Source organism: Rhinatrema bivittatum, chromosome 11 (assembly GCF_901001135.1).
Source record: "Rhinatrema bivittatum chromosome 11, aRhiBiv1.1, whole genome shotgun sequence".
In the NCBI taxonomy this organism is placed as follows: Eukaryota; Metazoa; Chordata; class Amphibia; order Gymnophiona; family Rhinatrematidae; genus Rhinatrema; species Rhinatrema bivittatum.
In genome coordinates, this window is record NC_042625.1 from 8,185,591 (window position 1) to 8,202,708 (window position 17,118).

General features: G+C 43.0%; 1 protein-coding gene across 5 annotated transcripts in view; it reads left to right on the forward strand.

Moving 5' to 3' along the window:
• CHEK2 (checkpoint kinase 2) overlaps positions 1-17,118 on the forward strand; it is a 133,918-nt gene that overhangs the window by 29,098 nt on the left and 87,702 nt on the right. For all 5 annotated transcript variants that reach the window (XR_003859160.1, XM_029619340.1, XM_029619343.1 and 2 more), the window contains exon 6: positions 83-191. Coding sequence is in view for 4 of the 5 variants with exons in the window: in XM_029619340.1 (XP_029475200.1) it covers positions 83-191 (109 nt within the window). In the remaining variant the exon portion in view is untranslated. The remainder of the gene's footprint in view (positions 1-82; positions 192-17,118) is intronic.

Below are 17,118 nucleotides of genomic sequence, written 5' to 3' on the forward strand. Positions count from 1 at the left end.
CTCTGTTTGCCAAAAGCCACTATAAGTATATTTGCTAAGAGTGTATAACTTTTCACAAATTACCACTCCATTTTTGTATTAGTGGTGCCTGTGGAGAAGTCAAATTGGCTTTTGTGAAGTCCACATGCAAGAAGGTGGCTATAAAGATCATCAATAAACAAACATTTAAGACAAGAGAATCAGAGCGCACAGTAAGTATGCATATATCTTTAGGTGCTATTGGGTTATCTTGGTACTTTATGTACTATATTTTTGAATTGCTAATTATGAGTAAGGCTGTGGAAAAATAAAACATGCTAATTTTCTGATCTAGGTGTGGTAGAGCTGCACCAGGGCATGAAACTGACTTTTTCTAGGGCACTGTTGTAGTCTTTGGCAACTGTGTGTTGCTTCCTGTAGAATACATACTCCACATCAAGTGATTGTACTTGTAGGATTTTATTGGGCCCAAGGCTGGACGATTGCTCTGGCCCGTATTCGGTCTTTTATCATGGCGACTGTTGCCAGGCAACCTGAGACAGTGGCAAAGGATGAGATTGTTTAAAATTATTTTTTTGTTTTATGTATTTTGTAATTTTATTTTAAATTTTATTATATATGTTGTGAAATAATCTGTCATTGGTACGCGGTATATAAATTTATTAAATTGTCAGAATAGCATAGGACACAAGTATATAAAAAATATAAATGTTCTAGTGCAAATAACTGATAGAAAAACTGTGGTTAAGGACATGAGGGTAAAGCAAGAGAGAGAGTACAATACACTGATGCATATGCAGAAAATGTTTCACTGGCAGATGGAGGTAGAGGGCAAGCTGATTTTGGCCTGACTGCCTCCCTATATAGTCTTGTGCAGCAAGGAAGGCACAGTAGCCTTTTGCCCAATTCATTTCTGGGGGATCTGCCTGGAGTGTAGCTGCACTAGTTCTTTTCAGACTTAAGAGGTACAGCAGCAGGGGTATTCTTCTGTAGCCCCTCCCCTCCCCTCCAGGCAGCCTGCAGGGAAGAGGAGGAGAGCAAGTGAGCCTGGAACAGAGCAGAGAACAGCCACTTTGCTCCCTAATCTGGCCCCTTCCCTCCTGTTTCCCTCTCCTCTTCTACAGGGAACAGGAGAAACAGTGTCATTGAAGTAGATGTTGTAGAGCATAAAAGGGGTTGAATGAGCACAAGTCTGAAAGTCATCAAGGCTTCAACCCCGGCCTCGATAAGCATCACATCTCATAAGTTCAAAATTTGTGCTAATCAACCCCTTTTTGTGGCTGTTACCCGGGACTTAATTTCTGCAGCAATGTAGAATAGCATTCTGACACCTTTCCAAGACACAGAGACAGAATACAGCTGGCAGTGTAAATCATTTCTGGCTCCCCCACAGAAACAGAAATGGTGCTGTAAATCAGTTCTAGCTTGTTGCAGAAATGTAGAGCCAGTGGTGGCATGATATTTTCTGGCCTTCCTCCCCCAGAATGCAGATCAGAAAGTGTTGGGGCTGCTTACTGTGATGAAAACAGCCACATGGCTATGATTTTTGTGCAGTTTGCTGGCACAAATGAAAGGTCAGGAGAGAGTATTGGAAAGGGCAAAGAGAAAGGCGATGAATGCTTGTCAGCTGTACTGCTTCTACTGCTACTGGGTATATTCGCATATATGCTTGTGAGAGCATGTGTGTGGGCAGGAGAGAGTTCACACTCAGCCCTGCCCCTCACACAGGTCATACCAGGCCCTGGCACTGGATAGTTGCTCTCGCTCGCTTTCTCATCCTTTTCTTGGAATGGGCATTGGACTGGTCTGTCGGGAGTCAAGGAAAGACAATTAGCTGGTTCAGATTCTAATAAAATCTTCCTCCTCATCCTGCCAAACCAGTCCACATAAGGCAGATGTACATAAGCAGTACTTCTCAGAGGACAAGCAGGGTGGCAGTCCTCGCACGTGAGTGACATTATTGGATGAGCCCGTCAAAGAAAACTTATGTCAAAGTTTGTACAACTTTGACTGAGCCTCATTGATCATGCTAACGCATGTAATATACCATGTATCTACGCAGGGTCCCCTCAGTTCCTTCGTTTCCACAAATCCTCACGTGTCACGGTTGGGTGAGCCTCAATATATAGATATATAGATAGATATAGATATTTTTATTTTTTTTTTACATGAAAATTTGCATGGATTTAAAATGCTTTTCCAGCAATTCCTATTTCACGTTCCTTGCACAGTTGATATGGGTTACCCCTCGTTCTCCCGTTAGCATCCTAGATGGGTCAGTTTTAATTTTTGTTATTAATCCCCCTAGGGTGGCAGTGTGCTTGGTGACCATTGGCTATCGATGTCTATCTCACATCCCTTTTGTTTCATGACATGTCTACTTTTTTTTTTTAAGCGATGTCCCAGTTGTATGAGGACTATCACGGATCCCCATGATAGATGTGTCCTGTATTTTGGTGCATCACATAATGTCCAGAGTTGCAGCATGTGTGCCAAGATGACCCCAAAGGGGGATGTAAGATCCAGCTCAACAAGGCTGGAGAAGACCGCTCCATTGGCATCAAGGGACCTCGGGGCCACACCAGTTCCATTGAGGTCCTTGGCTAACAGGGATGCTGGAGACTGGCCATTGTCGGGCTACTCCAGTTTAGTACTGGGGAAGGACCAATCCGAGCATCGAGGGACACTGAAGTAGCATCGGCATCAGTCCCTGTTGATGCATGGTGCTGGACTTCTGCTGTGATGCCCCAGAAACAACCCTGTGGCAAGGAGATCCAGTCCTCCATCGATGCCAGGGGTAAGCCATAGTCTTCACCGGTCCTGATGCCCACCACAGATCCTCCTCTCTATTCTGAAGAGGATCTGGTAACACCTCCTGGGGCTTAGCCTGTCCTGGCATTAGCAGAAAATGCTAGATATCCTCCAGTATGTGGAACCTCCCAAGGAAATCATGGCAGTCCCAGTGCACAAGATCCTTGTCTAGTTACTGATGAGGCTGTGGGAACATCCCTTAAATTGCATCCATGGGAACACTAATCTCATCCAAAAGGCTCTTGGATTTGACAAGAATCAACTTCCCTACCAATCTGTGGTCATTGAATCTGCTTTTAAGAAGGCCAAGCACTTTTGGAATCATTCTTTAGTGTTCCTGGGGAAGGATCAGAGAGCGATGGATGCTCTTGGGAGGAAGGTGTTCCAGCTCTACATGAGCCAGTACATACGTGACATCTTGAAGTAGCTACAGGAGGTTGCCGAGCAACTGCTTCAGCAAGACACCATCTGGTGAATAAGAGTCTAGAGTGCAGAAAATACTGGATCCATTCGACCTATGATGTTGTCAAAACTGCATAAGAACATAAGACATTGCCATGCTGGGTCAGACCAAGGGTCCATCAAGCCCAGCATCCTGTTTCCAACAGAGGCCAAACCAGGCCACAAGAACCTGGCAATTACCCAAACACTAAGAAGGTCCCATGCTACTGATGCAATTAATAGCAGTGGCTATTCCCTAAGTAAACTTGATTAATAGCAGTTAATGGACTTTTCCTCCAAGAACTTATCTAAACCTTTTTTGAACCCAGCTACACTAACTGCACTAACCACATCCTCTAGCAACAAATTCCAGAGCTTTATTGTGCGTTGAGTGTGAAAGAATTTTCTCCGATTAGTCTTAAATGTGCTACTTGCTAACTTCATGGAATGCCCCCTAGTCCTTCTATTATTCGAAAGTGTAAATAACCGATTCACATCTACTCATTCAAGACCTCATGATCTTAAAGACCTCTATCATATCCCCCCTCAGCCGTCTCTTCTCCAAGCTGAACAGCCCTAACCTCTTCAGTCTTTCCTCATAGGGGAGCTGTTCCATCCCCTTTATCATTTTGGTTGCCCTTCTCTGTACCTTCTCCATTGCAACTATCTTTTTTGAGATTCGGCGACCAGAACTGTACACAGTATTCAAGGTGCGGTCTCACCATGGAGCGATACAGAGACATTATGACATTTTCCGTTTTTATTAATCATTCCCTTCCTAATAATTCCTAACATTCTCTTCTGCTCGGCCTCCCCGCAACCACAATCAGACTGCTGCAGCTACTACAAAATGCAGCAGCCAGATCCTTCAGAAATCAGACCACATCACTCCCATCCTCAAAGACCTCCACTGGCTACCCATCACCTTCCGAACACAACACAAAGTTCTATCCCCCACCACACATGGCAACGAACCCTCCGATCCTCTAACAGTGGTCTTCTCCACATCCCCACCCCAAAAGAAGCACATCTAACCATAACAAGGGAACGCACACTTTCCGTAGCCGGGCCCTCACTCTGGAACAACCTTCCAGAACAACTAAGATCCGAACCCTCAACACAGTTCTTCAAAAAACACCTAAAAACCTGACTTTTCCAACTATCCTTCACCCAACCACTGCTCCTTTTTAGCCCTGCCCCTGTTACTCATTTCCCCGCCCCCAAGTCCCTGGTCGCTTGCCGATCACGTTCACCACGTTTCTTTTTTAAGACTTTCTAGTCCCATTAAGATGCATTAGAAGAGTTTCGTATCATTTCTATTTATTTTATATTTCTATTTTTTTTTTATCATGTTGCCTCATTAGATATACGCTAGAACTTCAAGTTTCATTACGTTGCATTGTTAGAGATATGTTTCACTGTAAGAAATAAGTACCACCCCGCTTATTTCATTTCATTATCTGTAAACCGATGTGACATCATTGATCTAATGTCTGTATATAAAAATGTATAAATAGTTTGCTTTTTTTGACTGCTGCAGCACACTGAGCTGACTATTTTAAAGTATTATTTATTTATTTTTAACTTTTATATACCGACATTCCTGTATAAAATACAAATCACACCAGTTTACAATAAAACATAACTTCGCCTGTGAGCGTTACATAGAACAATCAACAAATTATACTAAAAAGCATATATTACCTTTGTCAGAAATGTAAAACAATTATAAAGAAGAAATTGTTAACAAGGGATAAAAGATAACAAGGGGAATATTTAAAACTAGGGGATGCACGAAGGGGTGCACAAAGGGGAATGCCAGTTTGTCGTGCCCCTTTGGGGCGCGACGCATGGCAAGCAGCACCTGCTGGCTTGGCGCTTTTAACGGATCAGTTCCGTGAGCGATGATGTCGGGGGAGGGGCGGGTCCCTCAGACCTTTTATTCTTTTCAAATTCATCATCTCTTCCCAGTTTCAGCGCTGCTTTTTTTCTTTTTTCAATTTTTTAAAATTTAGTCAAGGTAGACCCAGCAGCGCAGCCTTCCATCACCCCGGCACAGCGACTCTTCAGTCAGAGAAGACCCAGCTGCTAGAATGACTTTGCACAACAAACCCTATGGAAGGGTATCTCTTCTGAGGAGTATTTGTGGGTTGCAGCCTCGGTTTGGGCCTCTTGCTTATCCACTATGATGCCTAGATCTTTTTCCTGGGTGGTAGCTCCTAATATGGAACCTAACATCGTGTAACTACAGCAAGGGTTATTTTTCCCTATATGCATTGTGGGTCTCTACAGTGGGAATCTGTGCTTGTAGGCTCGCATGGCTACGAACTATGGGTCTCAGAACAAAGGTACAGGAGTAATTCACTGACATGCCATGTACAGGACAGAATCTCTTTGGAGATAAATTGAAGGATGCTTTGGCCCAGATCCATGTGACACTCCAGCAGCTCTCCACTGGCACTCAGCACCTGTCCTCCTTAGCCAGGAGGCCATCGAAGTTTGGGCCCAGGAAGTCCTTCTGCCTGAAGAGGTGCTAACTGCTGTCGCCTTACTTCAGTCAACAATACCGGTCCCCTCACAGCTGTCCTAGGCAACAGAATGCCCCAAAGCCCCAGCCGGTGCCTCAGTCAACTCCGGAAACGTGGTTTTGACTGTATTGCCGGGTACATAACCATACCTGAAGTGATGGACCTGCCAGTCGGGGGAAGGCTGCTGTTCTTTGTGAACCGGTGGTTCAGATCTGGTTGTGGGCCCTCACAGGATGGTGCTCAGGGTCATGTACCTGGCCAGAACAGAGAATGTAATAGCGGACAGACTGAGTTATACCTTTAGACCCCACGAATGGTCTCTGCATCTAGGGGTTGCGAATTGGATCTTCTTCCTGTAGGCAAACTCTGATGTGGATATCTTCACAGTGCCTTGGGACAGGAAGGCTCCTCAGTTTTGCTGTCTGTACTGGACATGCGGCAAACCAGAATCATATGCCTTCACCCACCATTGGGGCAAGGGTGGGTTTTTTTTGTATGCTTATCCTCCAGCTCTACTATTTAGCAAAGACTTTCTTGAAGCTTTGTGATTACAAATGGGCTATGATTCTCATAGTCCCCCATTAGCTGAGACAGATCTGGTTTCCATTCCTCTGGGAGATGTCCATCCAGAAACCGATGAGACTGGGGACTTCCACAGATCTCATCACCCAGGATCAAGGCCGATTGCACCAACCCACGACCTGGATGTTGAGAGGTTGATATTGCAACCACTCAATCTCTCGGAAGATTTGTCTCAGGTCCTGGTGGCTTCTAGAAACTCTTCCATTAGTAAGTCCTATAGAATGAAGAGGAGGTTTTCTATATGGTGTGAGCAAAATGCCCTAGATCCTGTCTCCTGCTCCCCACAAAAACATCTCAACTATCTTCTACACTTATGGGAAGCTGGTTTGAAGACCAACTCTAACAGAGTTCATTTAAATGCAGTTGGCACATACCACTGTAGATGGTATGCCCATGTCTATACAGCTATAGTTATATGTTTCATGCAGAGCCTGCTTCAGTTGAAGCCTCCCCTAAGGCCTCCCGCCATGTCTTGGGACCTCAGTGTGATATTGGCTCAGCTGTTGAAAGCTCCTTTTGAACCACTGTGCTCCTGTGACCTGAAGTACCTGATCTGGAAGGTCATAATTTTGGTGGTGGTCACTTCAGTACACAGGGTCTGCGAGCTCCAGGCTTCGACTTATTACCTTACACTCTTTTTTTCATGACAGAGTGGTGTTTTTTAAGTTCCTGCCTAAGATAGTGTTGGAATTCCATATTAGCCAGTCTATTGTCCTTCTAACATTCTTTCCCAAGCACCATTTGCACCAAGGCAAACAAGCCCTGCACAGTTTGGACTGCAAAAGAGTCTTAGCCATCTATCTGAAACAGACAGAAGCCCGTTGTTTTTTGTTCAGGCTGCCCCCCTTCCATTACCAACAAAACAAGTTATTGTTCTGCCCGTTGACACTTGTTTGTGTTTTGTTGGTCCCTTTTTATGTTGGGGGGGCCCCAACCTGTAGGTAGGGATTCACACATGTAAGGACTGCCATCCTTCTTGTCCTCTGAGAAAGCAGAGTTGCTTACCTGTATCAGGTGTTGTTTGAGGACAGTAGGATTTGTCTTCATGGAACCTACCTACAACTCCGCAGTGTTGGTTTCCAACATTGATATTTTTTTTTTCATTTTATTATTCTTCTGAATTCTATGATATAGGATTGAGGGGACCCCTCGTGGACATGTGGTATATTACATATGTGAGCATGCTCAATAGGACTTGGTCAAAGTTCTAGAAACTTTGTTTTCAGCTCCAGCCGTTGATGTCTCCCATGTGTGAGGACTGACATCCTGCTGTCCTTGGAGAACATCCGTCACAGGTAATCAACTCTGCTTTATCCCTGGTGGAAGTACCCTAGAGCTGCTTCCAGGACCCCCATGGCAAAGGCTGGGTTCTTCTCCTGAAGGTTCAACCTGTAATGTTTTGTAAACAAAGGCAGAGATGCCCATTGTAGCTGCTTCGTAGATTTCTACTGGCCTCACCGGCCTATGTTCTGCCCAGAAGTGTGCCTTAAGGCCTTTTGGTACCTGCTTCCCTTCTAGAATGTATGCTATCACTATTGCTTCTTTAATTTATTGTGCAGTCAAAGCCTTTGAGGCTGCTTCCCCATTGTGGGCCCCAGCAAATAACCTAAACGGCCTATCTGATTTCAACTGCCTTCCAATACCTCCTCCCTCTCGTCCTCTCTTCAGCCTTCCATCAAAAACATTTGCCTTGAAGCTTTCGAACCCATCTCCTCTACTGAGATACAAGTTGTTTTAAGAAGAATTAAATCTTCCTCTCATCCTGCGGGTCATATCCTCACCAAACTTCTCTTGACAATTCCAGACTCTATCTCCAAAACACTGGCGGACATCATTAACTGCTCTCTTTCCCAAGGTTCCTACCCAGACGACCTCAAATTGGCCTCACTCAAACCACTCCTAAAAAAACCAAATCTGGACCCTAAAGACCCTAATAACTTCCACCCGATAGCCAACCTTCCCTTCATTGCTAAGATTATGGAAAAACTAGCGAACACTCAACTATCGGACTACATTGAAGATAACAAACTTTTATTCGCCTCCCAATACGGTTTCCGCAAAAATTTAAGCACAGAATCCCTCCTCACTTCCCTGACAGACTACCTCATCATGGGTCTCGACAAAGGTCAATCTTTCTTACTGGTCCTACTGGACCTTTTGGCAGCTTTTGACACTGTCAACCACTCCATCCTCATTAACCAGTTAGCTTCCATAGGAATTACCGGCACTGCACTAACTTGGTTTAAAACGTTTCTCAGCAACAGAGGTTACAAGGTTAAAATCCAGAACAAAGAATCATCACGCTATGACTCAACCGTAGGAGTCCCACAGGGTTCCTCATTGTCTCCAACGCTCTTTAACATCTACCTTTTACCGCTTTGCCAGCTCCTCACCAACCTCAACCTAAAACATTTTCTCTATGCAGATGATATTCAGATCCTGATCCCCATTAAAGACACATATTCGAAAACACTTGATCATTGGGAAATCTGCCACCAAGAAATTAAACGCCTCCTCAACAGCCCAAACCTAGTATTAAACTCCTCCAAGACCGAACTACTACTCATCTCTCCTGAGAACAGTAATTCCACCTCTACTCTTCCAGCCAACCCACCAACCACTCAAGTGAGAGACTTAGGAGTGATAATTGATAATCTGTTGAACTTCAAAGCTTCCATTAATAGAACTACCAAAAACTGTTTCCACAAACTCCAAGTGCTAAAAAGGATAAGGCCTCTCTCCATGCTCAAGATTTCAGAACGATCCTCCAAGCAATTATTTTCTCAAAGATAGATTACTTTAACTCTATCTTACTAGGTCTCCCTTCCTCCTATACCAAACCGCTTCAGATGGTACAAAATGCGGCAGCACGTTTACTGACAAACACCAGGAAAAGAGACCACATCTCTCCAATCCTAAAAGATCTACATTGGTTACCAATTCACTTCAGAATCATCTACAAATCCATCTCCATTATATACAAAACCATCCATCAACACACTACAATTGACCTACAAATCTCTCTCCACTTACACAACTCCTCAAGACCTACCAGAGACGCATACAGAGAATCTCTCCAGGTACCTCCTACCAAAACCACTAGACATATTACCTTAAGAGATCGAGCCCTCTCTACAGCTGGTCCACCGTTATGGAACTCCATCGCCCCCCCGATCTCAGACAGGAGCCCTGCCTCCCAACCTTTAGAAAAAGACTTAAAACCTGGCTGTTTAAGCAAGCTTTCCCGGACTCCAATTAATGCCCTTCACCATCAACATCACTGCACATTGTACATCACTGCACATTGTAAATAAGTTACCTCTGTAAATTATTTTACACTACTATCCTTATCTCCTTCCTCCCCCAGTTCCACAACCTTGTTTTATTGTAACTTTTGCTTCCTTCGCACTTGTTAAAAGAACAGTTTTTGCACCCCCTGTTATATGTAAACCGGCATGATATGATCTTATCATGAATGCCGGTATAGAAAAACCTTAAATAAATAAATAAATAAAATAAATAACATACATAACACAGTCAGCTCAATTTCATCTCTTTGTAAATAATTTTAGCCGTTATTAACCTTTTCCTTTATTTTCCCTCTTCTCCTAGTTCAACAGTCCTTGTTAATTGTAACTGCTTTCTTCTGCACTATAGTTCCAGTTTGAAGTCTATATTACACCCCTGTTTAACTGTAAACCAGCGTGATGTGATTGTATCATGAATGCTGGTATATAAAAACCTTAAATTTATAACTTCCAGGTACCCCAGTAGACATTTGCGCACATCCAAGAACTAGAGGTTCCTCCTTTGTTCTTGGTATTCTTCTTTTCTTGAAGCTTGGCAAAGATTACCGATTCAGATGGAATCTTGACACCACTTTCAGCAAGAAGGATGGAACTGGCCTGATTATGATTTTTCTTCATTGAAAATGAAAGATCTCTGCAACTCTGAGATTCTTTTGGCTGAACAAATAGCTATTAGGAATGCCATTTTCAAGGTGAGATCCTTTATGGAAGGCCCTCTTGGTAGGCTCAGATGGAACCTTCATGAGTGTTTTCAGGACCAAGATGGGACTAGCGGATTCACCAGTGAATGAAACTGGTTTACCCCATTTAAAAAGCAGGCTATGTCTGAATGGGACATTGCGCGGGGGGGCGGGGAGACCCTCTCTTATATGCCCCCTGTCACTTGCTATGGCTGAAATCTGGACCTTTACAGAGTTCATGGCTAGGCCTTTATCCAGCCCATTCTGGAGAAACTGCAGAATAGTGGATACTTGTGCTTTCTGTGGTAGCATCTCTTTCTTTCTGCACAAGTTTCAAAGATCTTCCAAATTCTGATATGCTAGTGTGGTGGACATTTTTTCTTGCTTTTATTAAGGTTACTATCACCTGCCCTGAGTAACTTCTTCTGGTAAACCTTTTCCTTTCAAGAGCCATGCCATAAGAGAGAATTGCTCTAGCTCTTCCATGACTACTGGCCCCTGGGCAAAAGGCCTTCCATCTGAGTGAATTTGAGCGGCTTCCCCACCTTGCACCTGACTAAATCAGCATACCACGGGGTCTTCCCCAAGTTGGGGGCCACTAGTAAAATTGGTCCTGGATGATCTGCCGTCCTCAAGTTTTCTACCTTTGGCCACAGTGGGAATACATACAGAGGTGTGACCCTGGGCCATGCTTTTGCCATTGCATCTATTCTCTGGACCCTCATTCTTTTTTTCCAGCTGTAAAAGATTTTTGCTTTGATGTTTTTGCAAGTCACCATTAGATCCCATGGGGAGGGGACAGGCTCCCATTTGACCACTATTTGATTAAAGGCCTCTTTGGCCAGCTGCCATTCCCCCAGGTCTAGTGTCTGTCTGTTTGCTTAGGAAATCTGCTATGGCTTGATCCTGCTATATCAGTGGCTGAAATCTATAAATGTATCTCTGCCCACTTTATTAGTAGCACTGATTCTTCTGCTACTCACAGACTCCTTGTTCCACCTTTCTGTTGCAATAGGCCACTGTTGTAGCATTGTCCAAAAACATCTTAACAGCCTTGCCTTTAACTATTGGAAGGAAGCTCTCTAATGCCTGCCTGACTGCTTGTGTCTGCACTTCATGGAGTATGTCTCTTCCAAATGAGACCAATGCCCTTGAGCCTTCTTCTCCTTGCAATGTGCCCCAAACCAAATTGCTCACATCTGTGTTCAATACCACATACTGAGGATCTTCCAGATTAACTTTCTGCAATTTGGCCCTCGCTAGCCACCATTTTAGATTCTTCCTGATATCCCTTGTCATTGGTGATGCTCTGTAATAATCCTAGCTTTGTGGTGACTATCCCTCTCCCAAGGAACCGTTGCCATTGAACCTAAGAGTTGCAGATACTGGATGGCTCACGGTAGTGCTGTGGCCAGTACTCCTTTCACTTGGTGTTGATTCTCTCTTGTCTATAGGAAAAACTTCTCCTTTTTCTGTATCATGTTAATCTCCAAGATAGATAAACCTTTGCGAGGGTTCCAACCCTCTTGTTCCTGTTGACCATCCATTTCAATTTCTCCAGCATCTGTATGACCTTATTTGTCACCCATTGACCTTCTTTCCAAGAGTTGGCTCTTATCAGCCAGTTGTCAAGATACAGATGCCCTGTCTGCGCAAATATGCAGCTACTGCCACCATTACATTTGTGACGCTCCTGGGAGCTGTGACCAATTCGAAGAGTAGGGCCTTGAACTGATGTTGTCTTTACAGTATTGCAAAGCATAGGTAATACTGATGGTGACTTCTGATTGGGATGTGGAGGTTCGCCTCTGATAGCTCTAAGGCTGATAGATACTCTCCTTTTCTTACTGCTGCTATCACTATCCTCAGTCTCCATATGGAAGTATGGAACCGTCTGCGATTGGTTCACCCTTTCATATCCAGAACTAGTCAAAACATAAGAACATAAGAAAATGCCATACTGGGTCAGACCAAGGGTCCATCAAGCCCAGCATCCTGTTTCCAACAGTGGCCAATCCAGGCCATAAGAACCTGGCAAGTACCCAAAAACTAAGTCTATTCCATGTAACCATTGCTAATGGCAGTGGCTATTCTCTAAGTGAACTTAATAGCAGGTAATGGGCTTCTCCTCCAAGAACTTATCCAATCCTTTTTTAAACACAGCTATACTAACTGCACGAACCACATTCTCTGGCAACAAATTCCAGAGTTTAATTGTGCGTTGAGTAAAAAAGAACTTTCTCCGATTAGTTTTAAATGTGCCCCATGCTAACTTCATGGAGTGTCCCCTAGTCCTTCTACTATCCGAAAGAGTAAATAACCGATTCACATCTACCCGTTCTAGACCTCTCATGATTTTAAACACCTCTATCATATCCCCCCTCAGTCGTCTCTTCTCCAAGCTGAAAAGTCCTAACCTCTGTAGTCTTTCCTCATAGGGGAGTTGTTCCATTCCCCTTATCATTTTGGTAGCCCTTCTCTGTACCTTCTCTATCGCAATTATATCTTTTTTGAGATGCGGCGACCAGAATTGTACACAGTATTCAAGGTGCGGTCTCACCATGGAGCGATACAGAGGCATTATGACATTTTCTGTTTTATTCATCATTCCTTTTCTAATAATTCCCAACATTCTGTTTGCTTTTTTGACTGCCGCAGCACACTGAACCGATTTCAATGTGTTATCCACTATGACACCTAGATCTCTTTCTTGGGTTGTAGCACCTAATATGGAACCCAACATCGTGTAATTATAGCATGGGTTATTTTTCCCTATATGCATCACCTTGCACTTATCCACATTAAATTTCATCTGCCATTTGGATGCCCAATTTTCCAGTCTCACAAGGTCTTCCTGCAATTTATCACAATCTGCTTGTGATTTAACTACTCTGCACAATTTTGTGTCATCTGCAAATTTGATTATCTCACTCGTCGTATTTCTTTCCAGATCATTTATAAATATATTGAACAGTAAGGGTCCCAACACAGAACCCTGCGGTACTCCACTGTCCACTCCCTTCCACTGAGAAAATTGCCCATTTAATCCTACTCTCTGTTTCCTGTCTTTTAACCAGTTTGCAATCCACGAAAGGACATCGCCACCTATCCCATGACTTTTTACTTTTCCTAGAAGCCTCTCATGAGGAACTTTGTCAAACGCCTTCTGAAAATCCAAGTATACTGTATCTACCGGTTCACCTTTATCCACATGTTTATTAACTCCTTCAAAAAAGTGAAGCAGATTTGTGAGGCAAGACTTGCCCTGGGTAAAGCCATGCTGACTTTGTTCCATTAAACCATGTCTTTCTATATGTTCTGTGATTTTGATGTTTATAACACTTTCCAATATTTTTCCTGGCACTGAAGTCAGGCTAACCGGTCTGTAGTTTCCCGGATCGCCCCTGGAGCCCTTTTTAAATATTGGGGTTACATTTGCTATCCTCCAGTCTTCAGGTACAATGGATGATTTTAATGATAAGTTACAAATTTTTACTAATAGGTCTGAAATTTCATTTTTTAGTTTCCTTCAGAACTCTGGGGTGTATACCATCCGGTCCAGGTGATTTACTACTCTTCAGTTTGTCAATCAGGCCTACCACATCTTCTAGGTTCACCGTGATTTGATTCAGTCCATCTGAATCATTACCCATGAAAACCTTCTCCATTACGGGTACCTCCCCAACATCCTCTTCAGTAAACACCGAAGCAAAGAAATCATTTAATCTTTCCGCGATGGCCTTATCTTCTCTAAGTGCCCCTTTAACCCCTCGATCATCTAACGGTCCAACTGACTCCCTCACAGGCTTTCTGCTTCGGATATATTTAAAAAAGTTTTTACTGTGAGTTTTTGCCTCTACAGCCAACTTCTTTTCAAATTCTCTCTTAGCCTGTCTTATCAATGTCTTACATTTAACTTGCCAATGTTTATGCTTTATCCTATTTTCTTCTGTTGGATCCTTCTTCCAATTTTTGAATGAAGATCTTTTGGCTAAAATAGCTTCTTTCACCTCCCCTTTTAACCATGCCGGTAATCGTTTTGCCTTCTTTCCACCTTTCTTAATGTGTGGAATACATCTGGACTGTAATTCTAGAATGGTATTTTTTAACAATGACCACGCCTCTTGGACATTTTTTACTTTTGTAGCTGCTCCTTTCAGTTTTTTTCTAACAATTTTTCTCATTTTATCAAAGTTTCCCTTTTGAAAGTTTAGCACGAGAGCCTTGGATTTGCACACTGTTCCTTTTCCAGTCATTAAATCAAATTTGATCATATAATGATCACTATTGCCAAGTGGCCCCACCACCGTTACCTCTCTCACCAAGTCCTGTGCTCCACTGAGAATTAGATCTAAAATTGCTCCCTCTCTCGTCGGTTCCTGAACCAATTGCTCCATAAAGCTATCATTTATTCCATCCAGGAACGTTATCTCTCTAGCGTGACCCGATGATACATTTACCCAGTCTATATTGGGGTAATTGAAGTCTCCCATTATTACTGCACTACCAATTTGGTTAGCTTCCCTAATTTCTCTTAGCATTTCACTGTCCATCTCACCATCTTGACCAGGTGGACGGTAGTATACCCCTATCACTGTAGTCTTCCCTGATACACAAGGGATTTCTACCCATAAAGATTCAATTTTGTATTTAGTCTCATGCAGGATGTTTATCCTGTTGGACTCTATGCCATCCCGGACATAAAGCGCCACACCTCCTCCCGACTGCTCCTCTCTGTCATTGCGATATAATTTGTACCCCGGTATAGCACTGTCCCATTGGTTATCCTCTTTCCACCATGTCTCTGAGATGCCAATTAAGTCTGTCATCATTTACTGCTATACATTCTAGTTCTCCCATCTTACTTCTTAGACTTCTGGCATTAGCATACAAACATTTCAAAGTTTGTTTTTTGATTGTATTTTTGATTTTGATTTGTATTTTGATTTGTATTTTGATTTGTTACTACAAAGTAAATTGATATATCATCCTTTTTCTACACTCCTCTTCTGGAACCGGCACCATCGCTTGCAGACAAAGTAACCTGTTTATTGTTGCCTGATCTTCTTCAGTTTCGTGTAACTTGTATGGCGAGAGGAGAAAAGCATTTCTTATTGGTAATGCAGATCTAATGCATATCCCCACCAAATGACTTCTAGGACCTATTGGTCAAACGGGCCCACTCCCTGTAAAACTGCTTTGTGTCCTCCTGCCGGATGGACCATAGTCCACTGTGACTATGGGCCTTTGCTTGTTGACAGGCTTCTAGTGTCCTTATCTCCAGCTCCTTGTCTGCTTCTCTAAAACGGCAGCTCAGTGATCTGGATTTCTGCCCACTGAAAGGTCTATCTTTAAGCCAGATCTTACTAAAAACTCCTTATGTGGACAATCTGCTTTTGTCCTCTGGGTTTTCCCCCCCCAAATCTTAAACCAATTTCTCCAGCTCTTCACCAAACAACCTTCTCTTGAATGGAAGCCTGCTCAGCCTGGCCTTGAATGAGGAGTTTGCCACCCAATTCTTCAGCCATAATAACCACCTGGCCAACACAGTTGCTATCTTCTTGGCTGTTGACCTAAACATGTCATATAGAGTATCTGTCACGAAGACCGCCATGGCCTTCAAAGATGCCATGTTTGAACCGCTGGCCTGTGATGTTTTATAGCTCGGCACCACACACAGCCTACTGCATCCAGTTCACTAGTGCCCTTGCTACATATTCTCTGCAGATTGCTGCTTGGAGAGATAAGCTAGCCACTTCAAATGATCTCTTAAGGGCAGACTCCATATTCCTATCATGTGGCTCTCTTATGGCAGCCCATCCTTCAACAGAATTATCTTCTTTGCTACTGCTGCATCCACCTTAGGGAGTCTAAAATGTTTTCTATCCTGCCAATTGCAAAGAATATAGTCTCTTCCAAAGCTCTCCTACCTTCTGGGTGATCCCATTCTGGGTGATCCCATTCTGCTTTCCCATAGCATTTCTAGTATGGCTATGTGCACTGGGGATACTCTAGATCAGTGGTTCTCAACCTTTTTCCCATCGTGACACACCTGACAGACCACGCTCACGTGTGACACACTGCTCATTACAATTCACAGTGGAAATAAAAAGTAAAGGTCCGGTAATAATTTTTATTGTTTAAAATGACAAGGAAAAGATACGTATTCTGTCTGAACAGAAATTGCATAAATAGTAAACATCCCACACCAAAACAGCACCAATTTCCAGCACTTAAACAGTAACCACCTTACCTAAGAAAAGGCAACATTGAAAATATTACAGCAGGCCTTAAGACACCAATACATCTCCTATTAGGAAAATGGACCAAGTCAGGCTGCTATGGAGCTCTACACAGAAACTACACGCCAGCAGAAAACCTCACTTAAATCACATCTGCTGACCCTCACCTAACAAAGAATAAAAAGACCAAAATGCATAACTAGAAGCATGCAGATAAAAACTGAATTGGAAACTGCATCAAGCCCCAGAGTCTCTGTATGCATGTAATAAAGGAAAAAAGAAACATCACCCGTCCTTACAAAACAAATCAAGAAATATAAAATCAGTAGCAGTAAAACCATACTAACAAAAAGAAAAGATTATTTCGAAACAGCTGATGAGCGGAATATCCAATAATTAAAAACTCATATAAAAAATTTCTAGATACCAATAAAATATTTCAAAATAGACACAAAGACCCAGTAATGAAAAATAAGGATACAAAAATTGTTTTCCTCTGCATATCTGGGAACATTTAATATCCAGGTTTCCTGAGATTGTTTTGAAT